The sequence below is a fragment of the Tripterygium wilfordii genome, chromosome 4 (assembly GCF_013401445.1).
Source record: "Tripterygium wilfordii isolate XIE 37 chromosome 4, ASM1340144v1, whole genome shotgun sequence".
NCBI classification, from domain to species: domain Eukaryota; kingdom Viridiplantae; phylum Streptophyta; class Magnoliopsida; order Celastrales; family Celastraceae; genus Tripterygium; species Tripterygium wilfordii.
This window is the reverse complement of record NC_052235.1, coordinates 3,438,686-3,456,381: the sequence shown is the minus strand read 5'-3', so window position 1 is coordinate 3,456,381 and position 17,696 is coordinate 3,438,686. Positions and strand designations below refer to the sequence as shown.

The 17,696-nt window shown below is 37.1% G+C and overlaps 4 protein-coding genes across 5 annotated transcripts; all 4 read right to left on the bottom strand.

The window, feature by feature from the left end:
* Positions 1–102: 102 nt before the first annotated feature.
* LOC119996079 (protein tesmin/TSO1-like CXC 5) lies at positions 103–7,004 on the bottom strand. Its single transcript, XM_038842589.1, has 8 exons — positions 6,302–7,004; positions 5,253–5,360; positions 4,364–4,541; positions 3,312–3,671; positions 2,800–2,894; positions 2,631–2,725; positions 1,283–1,684; positions 103–850 (listed from the first exon to the last, which is right to left on the bottom strand). The coding sequence occupies exons 1-8, from the start codon at positions 6,598–6,600 to the stop codon at positions 612–614; spliced, it is 1,776 nt and encodes a 591-aa protein (XP_038698517.1). The 5' UTR covers positions 6,601–7,004; the 3' UTR covers positions 103–611.
* A 931-nt stretch (positions 7,005–7,935) lies between these two features.
* Positions 7,936–10,252, bottom strand: LOC119997426 (cyclin-dependent kinase F-1-like). The gene is made up of 2 exons (XM_038844443.1): positions 9,764–10,252; positions 7,936–9,117 (listed from the first exon to the last, which is right to left on the bottom strand). The coding sequence occupies exons 1-2, from the start codon at positions 10,250–10,252 to the stop codon at positions 8,287–8,289; spliced, it is 1,320 nt and encodes a 439-aa protein (XP_038700371.1). The 3' UTR covers positions 7,936–8,286.
* Positions 10,253–10,869: 617 nt separating this feature from the next.
* On the bottom strand, positions 10,870–13,470 carry LOC119997427 (rac-like GTP-binding protein ARAC7). Of its 2 annotated transcripts, none has more exons than XM_038844446.1 (8): positions 13,188–13,470; positions 12,936–13,005; positions 12,657–12,766; positions 12,311–12,374; positions 12,155–12,219; positions 11,985–12,050; positions 11,770–11,876; positions 10,870–11,161 (listed from the first exon to the last, which is right to left on the bottom strand). In XM_038844446.1, exons 1-8 carry the CDS (start codon positions 13,284–13,286, stop codon positions 11,131–11,133), a joined length of 612 nt encoding a protein of 203 aa, XP_038700374.1. In that variant the 5' UTR covers positions 13,287–13,470; the 3' UTR covers positions 10,870–11,130. The 2 variants fall into 2 exon arrangements, with proteins under 2 accessions (XP_038700374.1, XP_038700373.1); XM_038844445.1 differs by having other exon boundaries at positions 12,918–13,005; positions 13,188–13,464.
* A 1,366-nt stretch (positions 13,471–14,836) lies between these two features.
* On the bottom strand, positions 14,837–15,761 carry LOC119997673 (peroxiredoxin-2-like). The gene is made up of 3 exons (XM_038844836.1): positions 15,538–15,761; positions 15,356–15,435; positions 14,837–15,257 (listed from the first exon to the last, which is right to left on the bottom strand). The coding sequence occupies exons 1-3, from the start codon at positions 15,690–15,692 to the stop codon at positions 15,004–15,006; spliced, it is 489 nt and encodes a 162-aa protein (XP_038700764.1). The 5' UTR covers positions 15,693–15,761; the 3' UTR covers positions 14,837–15,003.
* Positions 15,762–17,696: the final 1,935 nt, after the last annotated feature.

The following is a 17,696-nucleotide window of genomic DNA, read 5'->3' as shown; positions in this document are numbered from 1 at the left end:
CCACTTTGGGAAAAAATTATACGCAGATGATAACAAAAATATCAATAATCAACAGACAATCAAATGACCATCTTTATTCCACAAAATCAGATGAAAAAGAAATGAGAAAACTGACTATGTAGCTTTTTTCTTGTGATTATTATCATTAGCAATTGTTAGTTGAACCCAAGTACGGAAATCACCCATCGATGGATATTACAATTACTCGAAAATTTCTGTATTAAGTATAAAATATATGAAAAACTACTACTGTCTAATATCACAAGCAACTGTGATAATTGCCATCTAACAGAGAAGATTACATACTCTGCACATTGCAGCAATGTACTGCACTAGGGTTAAAATAGTGAAACACAGAGCTGATGTGAGGAAATAAATAAAAGAGATGTAAGGACTAAATCATATTGGCATCTTGCCAACATTAAGGCGCCTGTTACCACCTCAATACTGCATCAGAGTTGAAGCCGCAATGGAAAATGGTGTAATAGAAAGGAAACGTAGAAGTATACGGAAAGGTAAACTACTACTGTGCACAAGGCTTTGCAGTGAGGCAGGGTCAAAGAAGGGCAAGATTCAATAGCATACCTTGGGCCAATTTAATCCTCACACATTTATGCCTTAGGCCTATTATCTGTATTTTCCGGAAGGGCTGGAATTTTTGGAAGATCCTTATTAGAGGCAGAAACTGCTCCGGTAATCATCTGAGGCATCTTTGCAGGGGGTTGGGCTACACCATTGCTTACAGGTACCTGTTGCTTCCCATTTTCAATTCTGGCATTTGCAGGGCCATTGCTGCTTGGGTCCTGTGGACTCCCAATTTCAGTTCTTGATAATTTCGAACACCTTGTTTCTGTTTGAGTGGAAAAGCACAATTATTTCCAGAGGTTTGAAGCATCAAAACAAAAAAAGGACATAATGTTGTAGGTCATGAAAGCTGAATATCAAAAGCCTCCTTATAAGAAATAAACTAAGTTACGGCTTCAGCAATCAGAAATATGCACCAGGCCTGAAATGTATGCTAGATTACATGACAAATCAAACTTGTGAAGTACAAGTAGCTAAATATGATGCACATTGCACAGTATCTGACCACAAAAGGCTATATTCAAATCTAGCATCCATTTTTTAGTTCTGGCAAAACAAATTGATGAAAAATTATGATTTGCAATCGATCAAAATTATCAGTAATCTTGTCTATCCTAAACTTTCACATAAACACATGAATCAGCATTTTAGGCATATAGGGTTCCAAGGAAACAGTAATCAAAATAAAGAACCTTGCCTTTAATCTCTCCAAAAGTAATGAGCCTATTGAGGCAATCTCGAAATTTTGTCAAAACTACTCTTTCCTGCTCTGCATAAGCCTCATTCATGCGTTGTCCATGATGCAACTGTGAAGTTGTGTTGCAACCATGACTAGTTATTCTATTAGGGGAAGACGCTGACATAAATATTGTATCTTGTTCATCGCACATCAATGCTAACGTTCCAGGAGACATAGGCCTTCTCATTGGCAGTTCAGTACCACCTGAACTTGAATTAACAGGCGCAACTTTATCTTCCTGATTTGCACTCAAACAATCATCAGACACCCTTTTCTGCGGATCAGATTCCTTCTGGCCTTGCAATCTTTCTAGTGTTGGTGACGCAAGGGAAGTTCCTGTTTGGTCTTCTGTTCCCTTGTCTATTGCCGTTTTTTGGTCAGGATGAATAAAGAATTTAAATCAAACCCGTTAAATGAAATGATAGTGTATGCAAATTGTGAATCAAAATCAGAAAAAACTATATATATCAGATACTCGAAAGATAAGGAGTTGCAAGAAATTATACAAATGGGAGGCATATATATGCATCAGAAAGAAATAAACCAAACAAACAAATGGCAGCAGAGAGATGCGCAGCGCTGCTGCAGTTCCAAAATTTTGATATAAGGAAGCAGAATCAGACAAAAAGATGCTAATTAGATAACAAGAGGAGAACCACGTGACATAAAATTGGCAATCATAAAGTGTGAGATGCACATATATTGCATTCATATTCTAACCCTGAAAGCTCCTACATTGATTGTTCAGGGAAAATTTCTAATTAACTTGTACATGGCTCACCAACTTACACTTGATATGCTTATATGTGCATGTGCATATAAAGAACACAAATACAAAGTTGATATCACCCGCCAAATCAGGTAGGCATTCCCGTCAGACAAAATTGGACAGGATAGTTATGAATGCAACTTATGCTCATGATAGCTTTTTAAGGAATACTTTCTGGTGCCAAAAGACGAGATAAAAAAGAGAGGTTCCAGGATCAGTCAATTTCATCTGCATTGGTTACAGAATACAGACACGATATGTCTCATAGATACTATCACTTGTGGAAGACGAAGAGAGGGCAGCGAAAAAATGGATAATTTGTAGGCTTGTAGCCCATAAAGTTAAAATCAAAGGTCTCTTAAATTTCGGTGGACAAACTGAGGCGCTGGTGGATCTCTAAATAATATATCAGAGCTTTTCAAATCCAAACACACCAATCTAACAGAGACAATTGCAAGAAAAAAGGAACATGTCAATTATGCATACAGTTCACTAGGTTCCAGAGTAAGTCTTCCAACTCTAAAATTAGACAATCACCTGTAAGTGTCTTTGCAGTTTCCTCCGATACAACAACCAAGACTGAGCAAAGTTCTCTCACGTCCTGTGGTTGGATAATGTCTGCTAAGAGAGACCTATTAAAAAAAAGTTACTTTTGCCAACAAGATTAGTAATAAGTCTTCATATTCATGAAGATAAATGTTTTTACCTATATGTGAATTTTGAAGGACCCAGTGTTGCAGAGCTACCAGCTCGAACTACAGGAGCGGAAGACGAGAGTGCAGAACCCATAACAGGGTTTGCCTGGGGAAAATAGAAAATAAATAATAATAAAAATATCATGTCAGCAACTAGTGCACCAATCATGGTTGAAAAACAGTCTGTAAACTGCATCAACCAACTTCAAGCAATCAAAATATTAAAAGTTAGAACAACTTTCATTCATATCTATAGTCTTGGAAAATGGCAGTCAACAGTCGCCAATGCACAGCAAATTTTCTTAAATGTTCTAAGTTTTACCTAGTACAAATCATTACATTTTTATATTTTAAACTACATAAACTGTTACGTTACTTTCTAAGGAGAACATATAAACAACTACGACCAGGTGTTTTCATGAGAAAGCGTAAAGCCTTTAAAATTAAACAAGCTTACCAAATCTATCCAACCAAAGAATCCAATGGAATAGCTTTAGATAAATCATACCAGTATAAAGCTTACCGGTTGAAATTGTCCAAGCCTGTGAAGAGAGGAATCCTTAGCTATTGGCCCAAACAAGAGCTCCTGGCCTTTTCTTTTCTTAGATACAGGAGGTGATGCATAACCAGATGATCCAATAGCTCCAGTTATGGCAGCATTTGCTGCCTGCTGAATATATGCCATGTTGTTGGCATGTTCACCATGAAAAAGAGCCTGCCTCTCTTCACTTCCTTCAAAATTCTTGCAATCCATGCACTTGCAATTTTCAGAGCACAGAATATTGGCCTGAAAGCACTCACAGTATTTTTTGAGACACCCTGATTTTTTGCAGTGGCATCCCTTGTTGTGCTTTGCCAACACTAGAATTTCCCCAGCCTCCTCCTACAATTATCTCAAACAAATTAATGTTCTTGCCAGAAATGACCATAACAGAGTACAGTGTTAATAGTATATGCTCATCTGACTAGACTCAAAGTGGAATCTAAAGTCCACATTTTAGGATCAACATGTTGCTTTTTCATTTTCTCAAATTACATGAAATTGCACAGAATGATATACTCAGATGGTTGTAATGGAATCAGCATCTCTAGGATAAGGAGACATGTACTCCAAACCCTTTTCGGCTAGTACAACGCTATGTGCTGAAAACATAATTCCAAGGAAAAGGCGGCGATAAATGAAAAAATGACAATGCTTTCAGTAATAACAGATAATAAATCACTCTTAAAGGTTCAGTGCTTTCATGCATAAATCAAAAGGGTCACGGGCAGGTTGACAGGTCCATCTAGTCATGATCACATGTTGGCGAGATAGATTATGGGAGATAATTGATAAGTCCAAATTGAACTACTGCAGAGACATGCATAAAAATAAGACACATTTGTGGAAGGAACAATGGAAAAGGAACAGAGTAAGATTCAGTAATTACTAGACATCTTAACAAGCCCTCCTAGAATGTTTGATACTTTGTCAACTAAATATGATCCAGAATAAGAGCCAAGATGACCATAACCTAATCAGCCACATTTATAGAACAAAATGCATTCAAGTTTTTTAATGTCTGACGCACGTACTCTATTATCGCGTGTTCCATGTGGGCTGCTGGCAATCTTTGGCCTGAAGGCATTTGGATTACGCTCTAAAGTTGCTTCGACAGCTTCTCGCCTAGCAGCTTCATTTTCAACGTTGTTATAACAATTTACACAATTACAGCCATCACAGTATATTCCAGAAGCAAAGCACTCACAATACCTGATTAAGACATTTGGAAATTTGCATCAAATCAGTTGATAACTTGTAACAGCTAATATGTTGCTAACAATTACCATATAATCGACTGCACATCCAGAAAGACAGGCCTCATATGTATTTATATAATAAGCAAGCTGCATGGGCATGAGTATAGAAACCTACGCAGTCAATAAGTAAAGATTCATACAAAAAAATTCACATCACAAACAAAAATTGTTCCCAGTATATAAGCTCTTTACTAACTTATATCATCAATTTAGATATAGCCATAGTTGGATTAACAACATGTAAAAAATGTTACAGCAGATATCAATACACCATAAACTTCTTCTGCCCCTCATCTAGAGGTCTTGTCAGTGAGGAGCACCACTAGTTCAAGTGGTCAAGACCCTGCCCAAGGGGATAGGTTTGAATCCTCAACCTTGTAGAAAAATAAAAACAAAACATTATATATATATATATTAAAGAAATCCTGAAGTTGCATGATAAGTCAAAATGGAAAAATAGTATGCTAAATTTGTTTTTCCTTTAATGTTTTTGCTCATATAAAAGTTGATGAGAATGCAAGCACAAATCCAATAGTCTATATAAAAGAAATGCCACCTAGTGGCCATTTTCAACTGTAGCTTAAATTGGAAAGAAAAGAAAAACAACCACAACATATAAATGAAATGCTTCCTCAGAACAGAGTAAACATGGTATTATACTCACAACTTCAGGCACCGGGAATGTTTACAGTTGCACTGTTTTTGCTTCTTTGGAGTCCCATCTTTTACTTCAACACTGGGTCTTGGTCTTGATTTAGGAGATTCTGGTTTTCTGGAATTAGAAAAGGTAGTGTAAAGAATCATTGCATGCATTGGGAACAATGACTATTCACAAGCAATGTCATAGTGATAAAGCTACTGAGTCCATGAATACACAGGCATTTCCATACACTTATAGTTACTATCTCTACTAACCACTAAGTGAATCCAAAATTACAATGATCAGTAATTTTTTTGAATGGACAATGATCAGTAATCATATCATTCCAAATCATTTATATCCAAACTATCAACAAAGGGTTGGCACAGGGATTCTTAGTTCAGTGATTAGATATTTCTTTCCTTTGAGAATGGGGCTATTTGAGTAAGGTCACAACATAGCTAGTTCCTTAATGGCTAGTCTTATGAACTTATGAACTAACATAAGTGCAATAAACATAAAGAAGCAAGAAGTTAAATTCACCAGAATCTAAGGAAACAAGATCAAATTTATTATATCAGCAGTTAAAAAATATAAAAGCTCACCTGCCATATTTGTAAATATCCATAACAAGAAAAATAATACTTGGAGTCATATGGTTTCAAATTTTATTAGGTGACTAAGAATTAAGAAATTTCAAACAAAATTCAAATCCTCAAATTTATTTTCTTCCTCATTCCCTTGAAGTACAAGGATAGCCTTCATTTTCAGTGCAATTTATTAGAGAGAAAAAAAAAATACTAAGAAGCAAACAGCCTCATAATTTTCTGCAGGCACCACAACTTCATATTAAAAAATCAAATCTTTCAAAAAATGTAGAAATTCTTCAAATGATTCACAAATCTAAAGTGCGCAATCCTCAAGCTCACAAAAACCAAAACTTTCAAATTAAACGTGAACTTTGCCAAATAATCCATAAGCACAATTTCATAGAACTTCACACCACAGAAAGAATCTCCTTGAATGGAAATATATCATCGATGAAATCTCCAGCACAAACTGTTCAAACTTACAAACTCCTCGCCGAAGGATTCTGTGTGTGGGACGTTCCCACGGGCATGGCCCCCACCGGCGTCTGTGTGTGTGTCTGTATCTGAGCAGATGCCGCCACTGGCTCCTGCTGCGGCACTTCTCGTGGTTGCGGATATTCTGGCAGCACGACGCTTCCCCGCGATGGCACGCCCGTGAAATCCAGCTGCCTGGCGGGCTTCTTCGCCGGGAAATCAGCCGCCACAGTGGCGTTCCCATGGGCATCCGATTGAGCCGCCACAGCATTTTTCGCAGGGAATTCGCGTCCCTCACCTTCCCCCATCAAACAAAAATATTCAAAAAATCCCACCAAAATCTGATCTCTTTCAGCGCCACAAACAAACTCAATCCACTGATTCTGCTTCAATATTCATCCAGGATTCAAAAAAGAAGCTCCAATTCTCAATTTTCAGATCCAAAACCAGATGAACGTTAAAATTAGGTGAAAAACTGCGATTAATCAGCTGAAGAATTCGCGGCGCAGTAGAGATAACACTGTGAAAATAAATAACTGAAACGAAATCGATCGATAAATATTGAATAAAAACCCTCGCGAAGAAGAACAGAGAGAGGTAGGATTTTTATAGAGATTTTATTACAGAAAGAAAAATAGAAGAGAAAGAGAGGGGACTTGTTGGAGCAAAAGGTTTTGGTTTTGGTTGTGTTCTTCCGTCTGTCCTCCCTCTCTCTTTGGAGTTTTGAAATTCAATTTCCCATATATTTAACGGTGAGATTGGGATTGGGGTAGATCTGACGGTGAATGTTGAAAGAATTTATCAGACGGTGAACATTCATATAGGATTCATTAGTCTGTCAATAGCCGTCGGATTAAGAGATTAGCGAATTTTCCACAAAATGGTATAAAGTAGAAGAGCATAATAGGAAACTATCAAGTACCCTAGGCGTGCAGTGAGTTACTGATACTACTTCTTCTCCTTTCGCCATGTGTATGGTATCTTTTTCAAAGGGATAGATCATAGATGATAGGTGCATTATTTTTTCAAAGGATTTATTCTATTTTCAAAGGGAGAGTTCGTTGTGGTTGAGGAGGAAATAAGAAGATTAGGGAGGATTTAAAAAAGAAAATAAAAAATAATTTTCTTGTTATAATGGTTTTTCAAATTAACGGTTTTTCAAAAAAAAATGTATTTAAAATTAACTATTTTTCTAATTTACCAATTTTTGTTCTACAAATCATGACGTGATAGAGTCCTAATCCAATTATTATTTTAAATAATAGAATTATAGAGTCCTAATCTAATTAGTATTTTGAATAACAAATAGTTATTTTATTTTAATAAAGAAATTGATAGTAAAATTGACGTATATCAAATTTTCAAATTAGAAATAACTAATTGGAAGCCTACGTATAGCATTCGGAGGTATTCAATTTTGTTACAAGTCATAAGTTGGTAGAGTCCTAATACAATTATTATTATTTTTAATAAATTAGTTTTGACAAGTCATGAAATTATTATTGAATATTTATCCAATTGTATTTTGAATAATAAATTAATTTTGTTTGAATAAAAGAATATATTGGTTAGTGTCACTTGCCACAACCTACATATTTGAATAGCTACAATTGGTTGTTTTAAATACAAGGAGCCGCATAAAATTAATTAAATAAAATGAATTAGAATATTGTAATATCATATAACAAGATAAGATATTTAAAAATGCATATAACAAAATAGCATGACCCCATAAGCACTAGCTTAATTTCATTCCTCATTCACGCAAACCCACACTTGCAATTGTCATTGCATTCCCGTTAAAACCATCAATTTCGAGCAACCCCAATGTGTCCTAGGTTCAAACCTTCTCGTCAATACTTTGGAGCGACACTCAAGGTATCCTAATCTCGTGTAGGGAAACTTCGGAGGGCCTGACTTGGAGAGATTCTCACAACATACAAATATATATGTGTGTGTGTGTGTAAGATACCATTCCATATTACACCCCGAGCTCAGGGGAACTGAATGGAAAAACCAGAGTGGGTGGTGGTAACTCTTGGAGGGCCAAATTCATCGAAATCAGAATCTGAGTCATTGTAATTATACCACTCACCTGGAGATTCCTCATCTTGCCAACTCTTAGACAAAGGAACCCGCAGTTCAGATATGGGAATTGGAAGAGGCTCCTCAACGAAATACTTGTCATGGAGCAGTTCCATTGCGGCAGCTCTACTAGCAGGGTTGTAACAAACAAGCTTTTTAACCAGCGAGATTTCATCACGGGCACGGTTGGGAAGACAGCCTTCTAAACCAATTGGATTTTCTACCTTAGAGAATGAAATTATTCTGTAATCAGGAAGTCTTGAACAACCCGGCCAGACATCTTCAGTCAGATTTCCCAACACATTGATAATCCTACCGAGCTGATCAATATCAGAATTCCCAGGAAAAAGGGGATCAAGACTTAAAAGCTCCGCAAAAATACATCCCAAAGACCACAAATCAACCTCTAGTCCATAATCTGTAGACCCATAGAGAAGTTCAGGGGCCCTGAACCAGCGAGTTCCCACACATGATGTCCAAAAACCATGCCTAAGGTCTTCACCTTCATGTGCCTCGTAAGAACACGTCTCCTTGAAAGGATCTTCTTCAATGTCACCTGTTGTGCAAGTCGCATGACAAGATGTATTTTCATCATGGACATTGGTTTGTTTGGCCATTTCATCCAGGGATATTTCAGCCTTGACCTCATCCATCTCTCTAAAATATTCCTCCTTACTTATGGAACCTTGTTCTTGATTGGCATCTGCTGCAACATATCCAGGCTCCATGAGCATCCTCGCCTGCAAATAAACCAAAGTAAACCTATGAGTCCTTGAGATAAGCACAAGGACTTGAAGCAGAACAATATCACCGACCTAAATGGGTTCTTCCTATGTAATTAGTCAAAGCAAATGATTTTTTTCTTTTCAATGTCTTATAACAATATATAACCACAATCCGGATGCTCTCCAGGTGAGGAATGTAGAAAACATCCCTATTTAGTGCAATGCTGATAGCCTCTCGTTGGAACATCTAAACAGACAGAATGATGAAGTGGGTGAAAAAAACAAAGGTTAACATCAAACAACTCCTGAGCAGAAGGCTATCACAATGGAGATGGAGTTAGGGAAAGTTACAAGAATGCATCGTTGCCCCCTCTTTCCTGAGCAGGTCGCAATGAAGAAGCATCAAAGTTCACATATACAAAATACTAGACCAACATAAACAATAATACACTAATTTTGCAGTGGAAACCAACTTGATTTGTTGATCAGGAAAACACCCTCATAACCCTAAATCAAAAGGACAACAAAAAGACTTATCATTGATTCAAGCACCAATTCCCAGCAAATTACATGATTAAACCCAACATTCACAACTATAATATAATTCCCACACAACACAAGAAGACCGCCGAAGCACAAAAAAAAAAGTTAGGGTTTTTACCTGCCCAAAGTCTGCTAACTTGAGCACTCCATTATCGGATATCAACATATTCCCAGGCTTCAAATCGCGATGCATGACCATATTCCTGTGACAAGCGTCCACTCCACACAGAATCTGCATCATCCATCTCTTGACCTCCCCAACCTGAAGCCCGCCTCCCTTCTTTGCCTCTTTAATCACCGTAGCCAAATCCGTCCTCAAGAACTCTAACACCAAGACAGCGTCCTCGTCCTCCCGCCAAAAGTGCTCGTGCAAAACTACGACATTAGGGATCCCCTGGAGGATCTGCAGGGCCTCGATCTCGCGGAACGCAGACTGGTAGTCATGTACCTCCTTGAGAGCCACCTCCAGATTGTCGGACAGGCGAAGCGCCCTGTAGACATCGGAGTAAGCGCCGGAGCCCACACGTTCTTGGATTTCGTACTTGGCGATAATCTCGGGTCGAGTGTGGATGCTCCAGCTCTTCGGTGGTGGCGGGTTCAGGTCCATTTCACAGTAGCTATTATGGAACCCTGAAAAAAAAGCCCAGCTGAATCGCAATGTGTAGCTTTAGCCTTTGAACGCTCTCATTATTTTTATCCCCTAACGCACGTTAAAGAAAATCTTCTCCAAATGTGGGCTTGGGCCATTCTTAGGTTTGTAAGACAGCAGGCGACTGAGCTAGAAATGTTTTTATGGGGCCCGTTACCATGTTTTGGGCTTTGCCACTCTTGGGTTTGTAAGACAGTAGGCGACTGGGCTAGAAATGTTTTCATGCGGCCCGTCACCATGTTTGATCACCATCCCCTCTTTTTCAGCTACCTTTTGAATTCTCGGTTAAGAAATTTGAGTTGTGCTGTAACTTTTTGAATTTTGAGTACTAAATATATTTTTTGATTACAAAGAAAGAAAGGGAAAGAGATTGGAAAGGCTCGAACTCAAACCCTCTATGAGATATCAAATAGATGAATATCATCTAAACCACTCGTGATTCTCTCGATTTTGTCAAGTTATTGGTTGATTGCCTTCTTGTCTGTCAAGACATGAAGCAGTCTTTAGAGAGTGATGATAAACTGGCAGAAATGAGATGAGATGAGAGAATTCCCATATTGCTGGGTTAATCCAAATTAATGCGCAGAAAACAACATCATTAACATAATAAACTTCGACAAATTACAAGAGAGAACGAACAATTTTTCCTGCATACTTAGCCAGTATGCAAGATCCAAGAAAACTATTATAATTGCCACAAAACAGCATAAACCTAATATAAATCATCAGTGGAAACTAACAAATAACAATTTGATGAGCAGCCAAAATATTTGCACGTCATTAATCCTTGTCAAAAGCTGGTATTAGCATATCCATCCCACCACAGTTACCGAGTTTTAAGCAACACAACCTCCGCAAATAATGCTTCTGCAATCAACAAAAGAAGAGAAGAATGGAACAACAAGACTCTGTCAGTTTGCGAGGTAGTCGAGATTTGTGGTATAGGATTTGCAGAACTACAAGGAAAATGCAAGGAGGCGGATAACGAAGTTGGCATAATCCAAAAAAAAATTGCAGAACTTAATGCATCCTAGTCTGTCATATCCTCCTAAAAGATAACTAGCAAACCAGATCAACTAAACAACACGGCAAGAAATACATAATATCAATGTCGACTCTTCAAATGTGCTGCAAGAAATTGATCCGTAAGTTGAAAAAAATTGCTTATTTTGCACAACAGCAAGAATCATTTTCTCACCTTGTTCTGTTGTCTAATATAAGAATGTACTCTCATTTTGATGCCAAATGTTGAACACTTCTGTTTAGCTTCTTTTCATGAAACGGCAAACCATATTTCGGAAAGAAGAGCAAACCCTTGTTCTTTATGCATGATAAAATAATATACAGTCCTTGAATATGCCATTTATGAGCATGTTATAGTACCAACAAGGTCTGAATGATGCATCGGGGGGCATGGAAAGAATCATCAAATGACATGAAAGAAACAAGAAGAACAAAAAAAGGAAAGCACTTACGCGATTGAGCAACCAGTACTTCTGCGCCTTTTCTTCCTTACCATCTCCTTACGCCTTGGAGGTTGAAGAACCACCTTGATTGCAGTATCAAAAACTGCCTTGACATTCTAAATGATCAAAAAAAATCGACATTCAATACATTTTATCGACAGAAGAATTAGAACTTCAAAAACTTAAGGGTCACAAACATCCTTAATTACTTAAATTCTATTCACCTGCTGAGTCTTAGAGCTGCACTCGATATAAGCCGCTGCACCAATCTGTTTCCTCAGTTCCTCTCCCTATCATTAAATAAGCTGAATGAGTTATTTGTATACCGCAAAAAACAATGTTCTCAAAAAAATGGAGTATTACTGACAATTAAGTAAAGGAAAACTCATATAACCTGAGCAGATGTTACGAAATTGGAGCTCATATGATCAGCCAGATATCCTCTGTCATCACGAAGATCTGGTATGGAGGAAAAACATTCTAAATTATATTTAAGTGGAAACACATGTTATAAGTATATCAACTGAAAATTTTCCAATGTGTTGCTCACCTAACTTAGTTCCAACAAGCACAATTGGAACGTTGGGTGCAAATCGACGTAGCTCAGGCATCCACTGAAATGAGAGAATAGAGTCAATGATAACTGCAAATTCTCACTAAATTAAGTAATAGAATCTCTCTATTTGATGAAAAAGACCCAAAAGTTTCAAACTTTGATATCAGGTGATGTATAAAACAAGTAAAATTTAATGGTGTGATTTATTTTGGAAGGAAAATTACCAACTTTATGCAAACACAATCAAGAGTCAGCAATTACAAAGGTAAGAAGAAAAGGGGGGAAAAAGTAGCTCAAGAAATCAAAAGTGAGAAAAAGACATCAGCATCAAAATCTTTACCTTCTTAAGAACGTTCTCATAACTTGCCCTACTTATTAATGAGAAAGCTAACACAAATATGTCTGCACCTCTGTAGCTCAGAGGCCTCAGTCTGCTATAATCTTCCTGACCTGTGAATCAGAGCCAGGAAAACATAAATTAGACATGGTATAACAATGACCAGCCAAAACCCCAAACCCAAACGGTTATTCACTGAAAGTAATTGCTAGGATTATCAGAAATAGGCAAGAACTTGGTATCAACAAGGAAAACCCAAAATACCTGCTGTATCCCACAGACCCAGATTGACAATGTTGCCATCCACAGCCACATTGGCACTGAAATTATCAAAAACTGTGGGGATATAGTCCTGAAAACCAAAAACAACAAGGTATTAGAGAAAAAGATGGAAGAAAAATAGTAACAACCAAAATGCAGAGAAATAAAGTAGATATCCATAAATAACACATGGAAGAGACAAAAAAAAATGGTGAAATAAAGGATTTTGAGAATTGGGTAGTTGATTTCTTGAAAAGAAAAAGACTTAATTACAGTGGGGAACTTGTTGCTGGTGTAACAAATGAGCATGCAGGTCTTCCCAACAGCTCCATCTCCAACCGTAACACATTTGATGAACTGTAAAGCACTCATCCTCTTCAACCTCACCAGTTGTGCAGTAAGCTGTTCAGCTTGTATGGTATACTCAAAAGACCAGTTCAAGAGAACAAGCAAGATGCTTTGAAGAAAAAGTTAAACAGAAGAAGGTAAATAAGAAAAAAGAAAATGAAGACAAGAGATGATAAAGAAGATTAATACTGTAGAAGCTCTTAATGTTAATTTGGTTATTATATTATAGTTTGAAGAAAAAACAAAAGGAAAGGATTTGAAAAGATGGAGAGAGAAATCTTCTCTAATTAGCTGGTCAATAGGTCTCATTTCACTTTTTAGTCCCTCCCAATAAACTTGAAAGTTTTCAAAGATAGATTATCAGAAATATTTTTTGAAATGCAGAAAATATGGGGCCCCCTCCAACGGCAGTTTCAATGTTGGCTTCCAACTGTGTAGTGTAGTGGTCAAATTTATATTTATTTATTTCTTCAAACTGGGTTTATTTATTGCACCTGTTAGTAGTAGCTGCCATGAACGACAAACAATCCAAGTCTGGATTCAAGATTATCTCAAAAGGCAATCTTCTTTGTCTTTTTCCTTGTGTTTTAATAAATAAAAAGTGGAGAAAGAATCATACATAATTTGTACCTTAAAATACAAAAAAGAAAGAAGAGTATGATGAGACCGTTGGAGAACGTACATAATTTTTTTTATGTATTGCTTTTCTTCGACATTGAACTATTGAAGTGAGAATAATACTAACAAACCCCACCCCCACCCCACACAAAGCCACAAACATACAGTTTTTTTGGTCACATAAATAGTTCCTACGCTGTGTGTGTGGGAGTTGCTTATTTAAATGTCAAATGTGACCGTTGAGCATTAAATGTTACGCTTTGTCTTTCATGGTTTCCAATCTATTCTTCATCCACGTGCAATAATAAACTAGACATGGGCCCTCTCCCTATCTCATTCTGATTTCTGACCCCCTGCTCTTAAATTGGGCACATGTAATTAGGTCCTGCTGGTTACAAAAGGTGAACCGTTGGATTGGGTTTTAGGGAATCCTAACAATCTGTGGTGTCGCGGTACAGAGAATTTGAAGAGATGATAGAATGCAGGAGAGAGACCTTTGCATAAACAAATTTGGAGAAAAAAATTGTGAACCGTTGGATTGATTTCGTAAAACTCAATACCCTGTTTGACAATAATCAAGTACATTGTATATAACAAAGACTGAAGATAATGAGAAATCAATATTATTAAATACGTTTTTATTGCCTCATTTATGGAAGACTGTTTGTTTTCCCCACTGCTGGTTATTCACAACTTGGTAAATACTTGTGGACAAAAGGCAAGTTATATGGAGTTACACAAGACCCTTGTTCTTCTTTATCCAGACAATTACTTTGTAAGCTGAGCTAAACCCTAGCTATACAGCCAAACCTAGTTAGTGATCAGTACTTTCCATCCTCCCATTACACTAATCTAGGAGATTTCCTTACAAGTTGTTGCTTTCTCAGACAAAGAATTTGCATTACAAAGTTACTCCTAAAAAACATGTAATGTTGTGTTCATAGGATGGAACATCATTTCCACACCACAAAAAGAGAGCTCTTTATTAGTTTATTCTCATTAACCATGATTAAACATCTCAAACTAAGATCTTCAGAATCTCTGACAAAACGTTGTCCATATAAAGACTGAAGAAGATAGATAAACAAAAGGTAGAAAGAGCTCATCAACAAACAGGGATTGTTTAAAGAGCCTTAAGCATATCATCGGCACTGGAGACTGTAAATTCTCCACCAGACTCGATGTTTGCAGTCTTCACCTTAAGGTCCTCGACCAAGAGAGCAAACCTCTTAGAACGAGTGCCAAGACCAATCCCAGCCAGGTCAAGCTCAAGACCAAGAGCATGAGTGTATGTAGCCGTGCCATCAGCTAGGAACTTCACTTTTTCGTTGTCAGGGAAAGTTTTGGCCCATGCTTTCATGACGAAGGCGTCATTAACTGCAAACCAAACCCAAGACAGAAACAGTAAGCAAAAATGTCCAAAGGATAGGCCAATTAAATAAACTGTTACCAGGAAAAGGTCTAAAGAATGGTACCACTGATGCACAGAATTTCATCGACTCCCTTGGCCTTCAGCTCCGCAGCCTTCTCAATGAATCCAGGTACATGCTTCGTGCTGTTCGGGATTTTTTTACCAAAAAAAGCAATAAGGGTAATGTCGCAAACAGATCAGGCAGTCAATTCCGGTAAAGTAAAGCAAAGAAAACGACAAGATTACCTGCAAACGGGGGTGAAAGCACCGGGAATCCCAAAGAGGATAACCTTCTTGCCGGCAGCGAGAGAGTGAATGGACACTTGTTGCTGCTTATCCTGCTCGTCGAAGTACGAGAGGGTCCCCTCCGGCAACACGTCACCAACGGCGATCGGGGCCATATCAACTTTCAATGGACGACTGTTACGAGGTAGCAAAGACAAACAGGCCGGCGAATTGTATGTAATAAGGCAAACGGGTACTGTATATATAGATAGATATTTTCCATAATTGTGATTTTTATTTCCATTTTTAGATTTTTATTGAGTATTAAATGATTTTCCGATTTTAAAAATATGTATACATAGAGTATGATTTACATATGCCCCATTTTTAAATTTTTTATTTTCCAATTTTTGGATTTTAATTTTTATAGATTGTGTGATTTATATATGTTACATTTTTGGAATATTTTTTCTATTTTCCAATTTTTCGTTTTTCCTAATCAATTCATTCTCCAATTTTGGACTTTCTTTTTTTTTTTGAGAAATTTTGGACTTTCTTAGTTTGTGTGGATTTTGATTTTTATAGACAGTGTGATTTATATGTTCCATTTTTAGATTTTATTTTCCAATTTTTGGATTTTACTAAATTCTCCAATTTTGGACTTTCTTAGTTTGTGCGATTTATTGATATTCCAATTTTGTCGAGATTATGGAGGTGGGCCTGGGCTAAAAAAAGGGCTGGTTGGGCCAAGTTGTTGGGTAAACGCGTTGATTAGTTATGGAAATAACGTGAACAGCAAAGCTAAAGCACACAAGTTGGGCTTTTGGAATCAAAGACTGGCCATTGATTTTAGAGGGTGAAGTTGACTGTTACAAAATATTTGCAATTTGAGACTGATAATTTGCTATTCTACTTCTGGTAAATTATAGTATGACCCCTCAACTCTATTGAATGGTAGTTTTTCGTGCTTAACTTTTCATTATAGACTTATTTTTTGTTATTTGTAGTTGTTTCAAACTAATTTCGATTGACCTTTTTAGGTCATTCTTGGAGATTTGCAATTAGTTTTGAGTTTGGTAGTTGAGTAGGTTTACGTGAACAATTGGTTGTTGGTTGAGATGATGAATTTGACCACAGTAACTCTCAACGCAAGCGAGAGATCGTGAGCTCAAGTTACATGAGTGTTTTCATTATCCCAATTTGTGAAATGGGCCTTTACTCAGCTCAACAAGTGTGAATGTCACCCTACATTATCTTCTAAATTGAGTCTCGGCTAAAATCTCAACTAGTCCATGAGATTGTGGGGAGTCTTCCTTGTGGTCTGGAATTTACCAATCAATTGTCTAATCTCCATGGATTGCAGAGCCTTCTATGTGAGGGTGATTAGCTATTTAAAATTTTAGAAAATTCAATAGGTCCATACATACTCATCTGCATTCATATATTTCCATGGTCTATTTTCTTTGTCTGCAATTGACAGTACTCCAAATTAAGAAAACTATAAATATTGTGAAAATTATGTATTTGGTGCATTGAATGTGTGTAAATACTCTATAATGACCTTCTCTAATGACCAACAACCTATTAGTGGTCCACTTTAGAGAGCCAAGTCTCACTCACCTCATTGACATGCTATTATATATGCATTGTTCAATAATTAAGAAATCAATAAAGAGTCATATGCTTGTTGATGCTACAATTCGAAACAATGTAAATGAACTTTATAACTAGATCATCAAAATACGCCCCTACCAAATATAGCCTAAGAAGCAAATAGTAGTAGTTATAGGGTCTCCTATTGAGTTTACGGTAGTGTTAGGTATCCCAACTTTAAATATCCCGACTCACAGACATATCATAGATAGTTTGCAATTTATTACAAAGGTAGTCTTAAGGGGCAAAGTACTGGAAGCAAAAATAAGAAGTATAGAACTTTTAGTGTCATACAGCAATATAGCATAAATATATGAGTAATCTAACACGAATAGATCATAGTTACCGATCACGGTTAATCCCCCCTCCTATCCCAAATTGGGACGTATATCTCGAAACGGGGTACATTAGCGATCTGGGACGCGACCTAGGACGCCCAAATTAGTCTCCCAAAAATCTATCATCATTTTTTGTGGATTCAATCAGATTAGTTTTATCATAATCAACAACATAGGTTTTTACCTCCT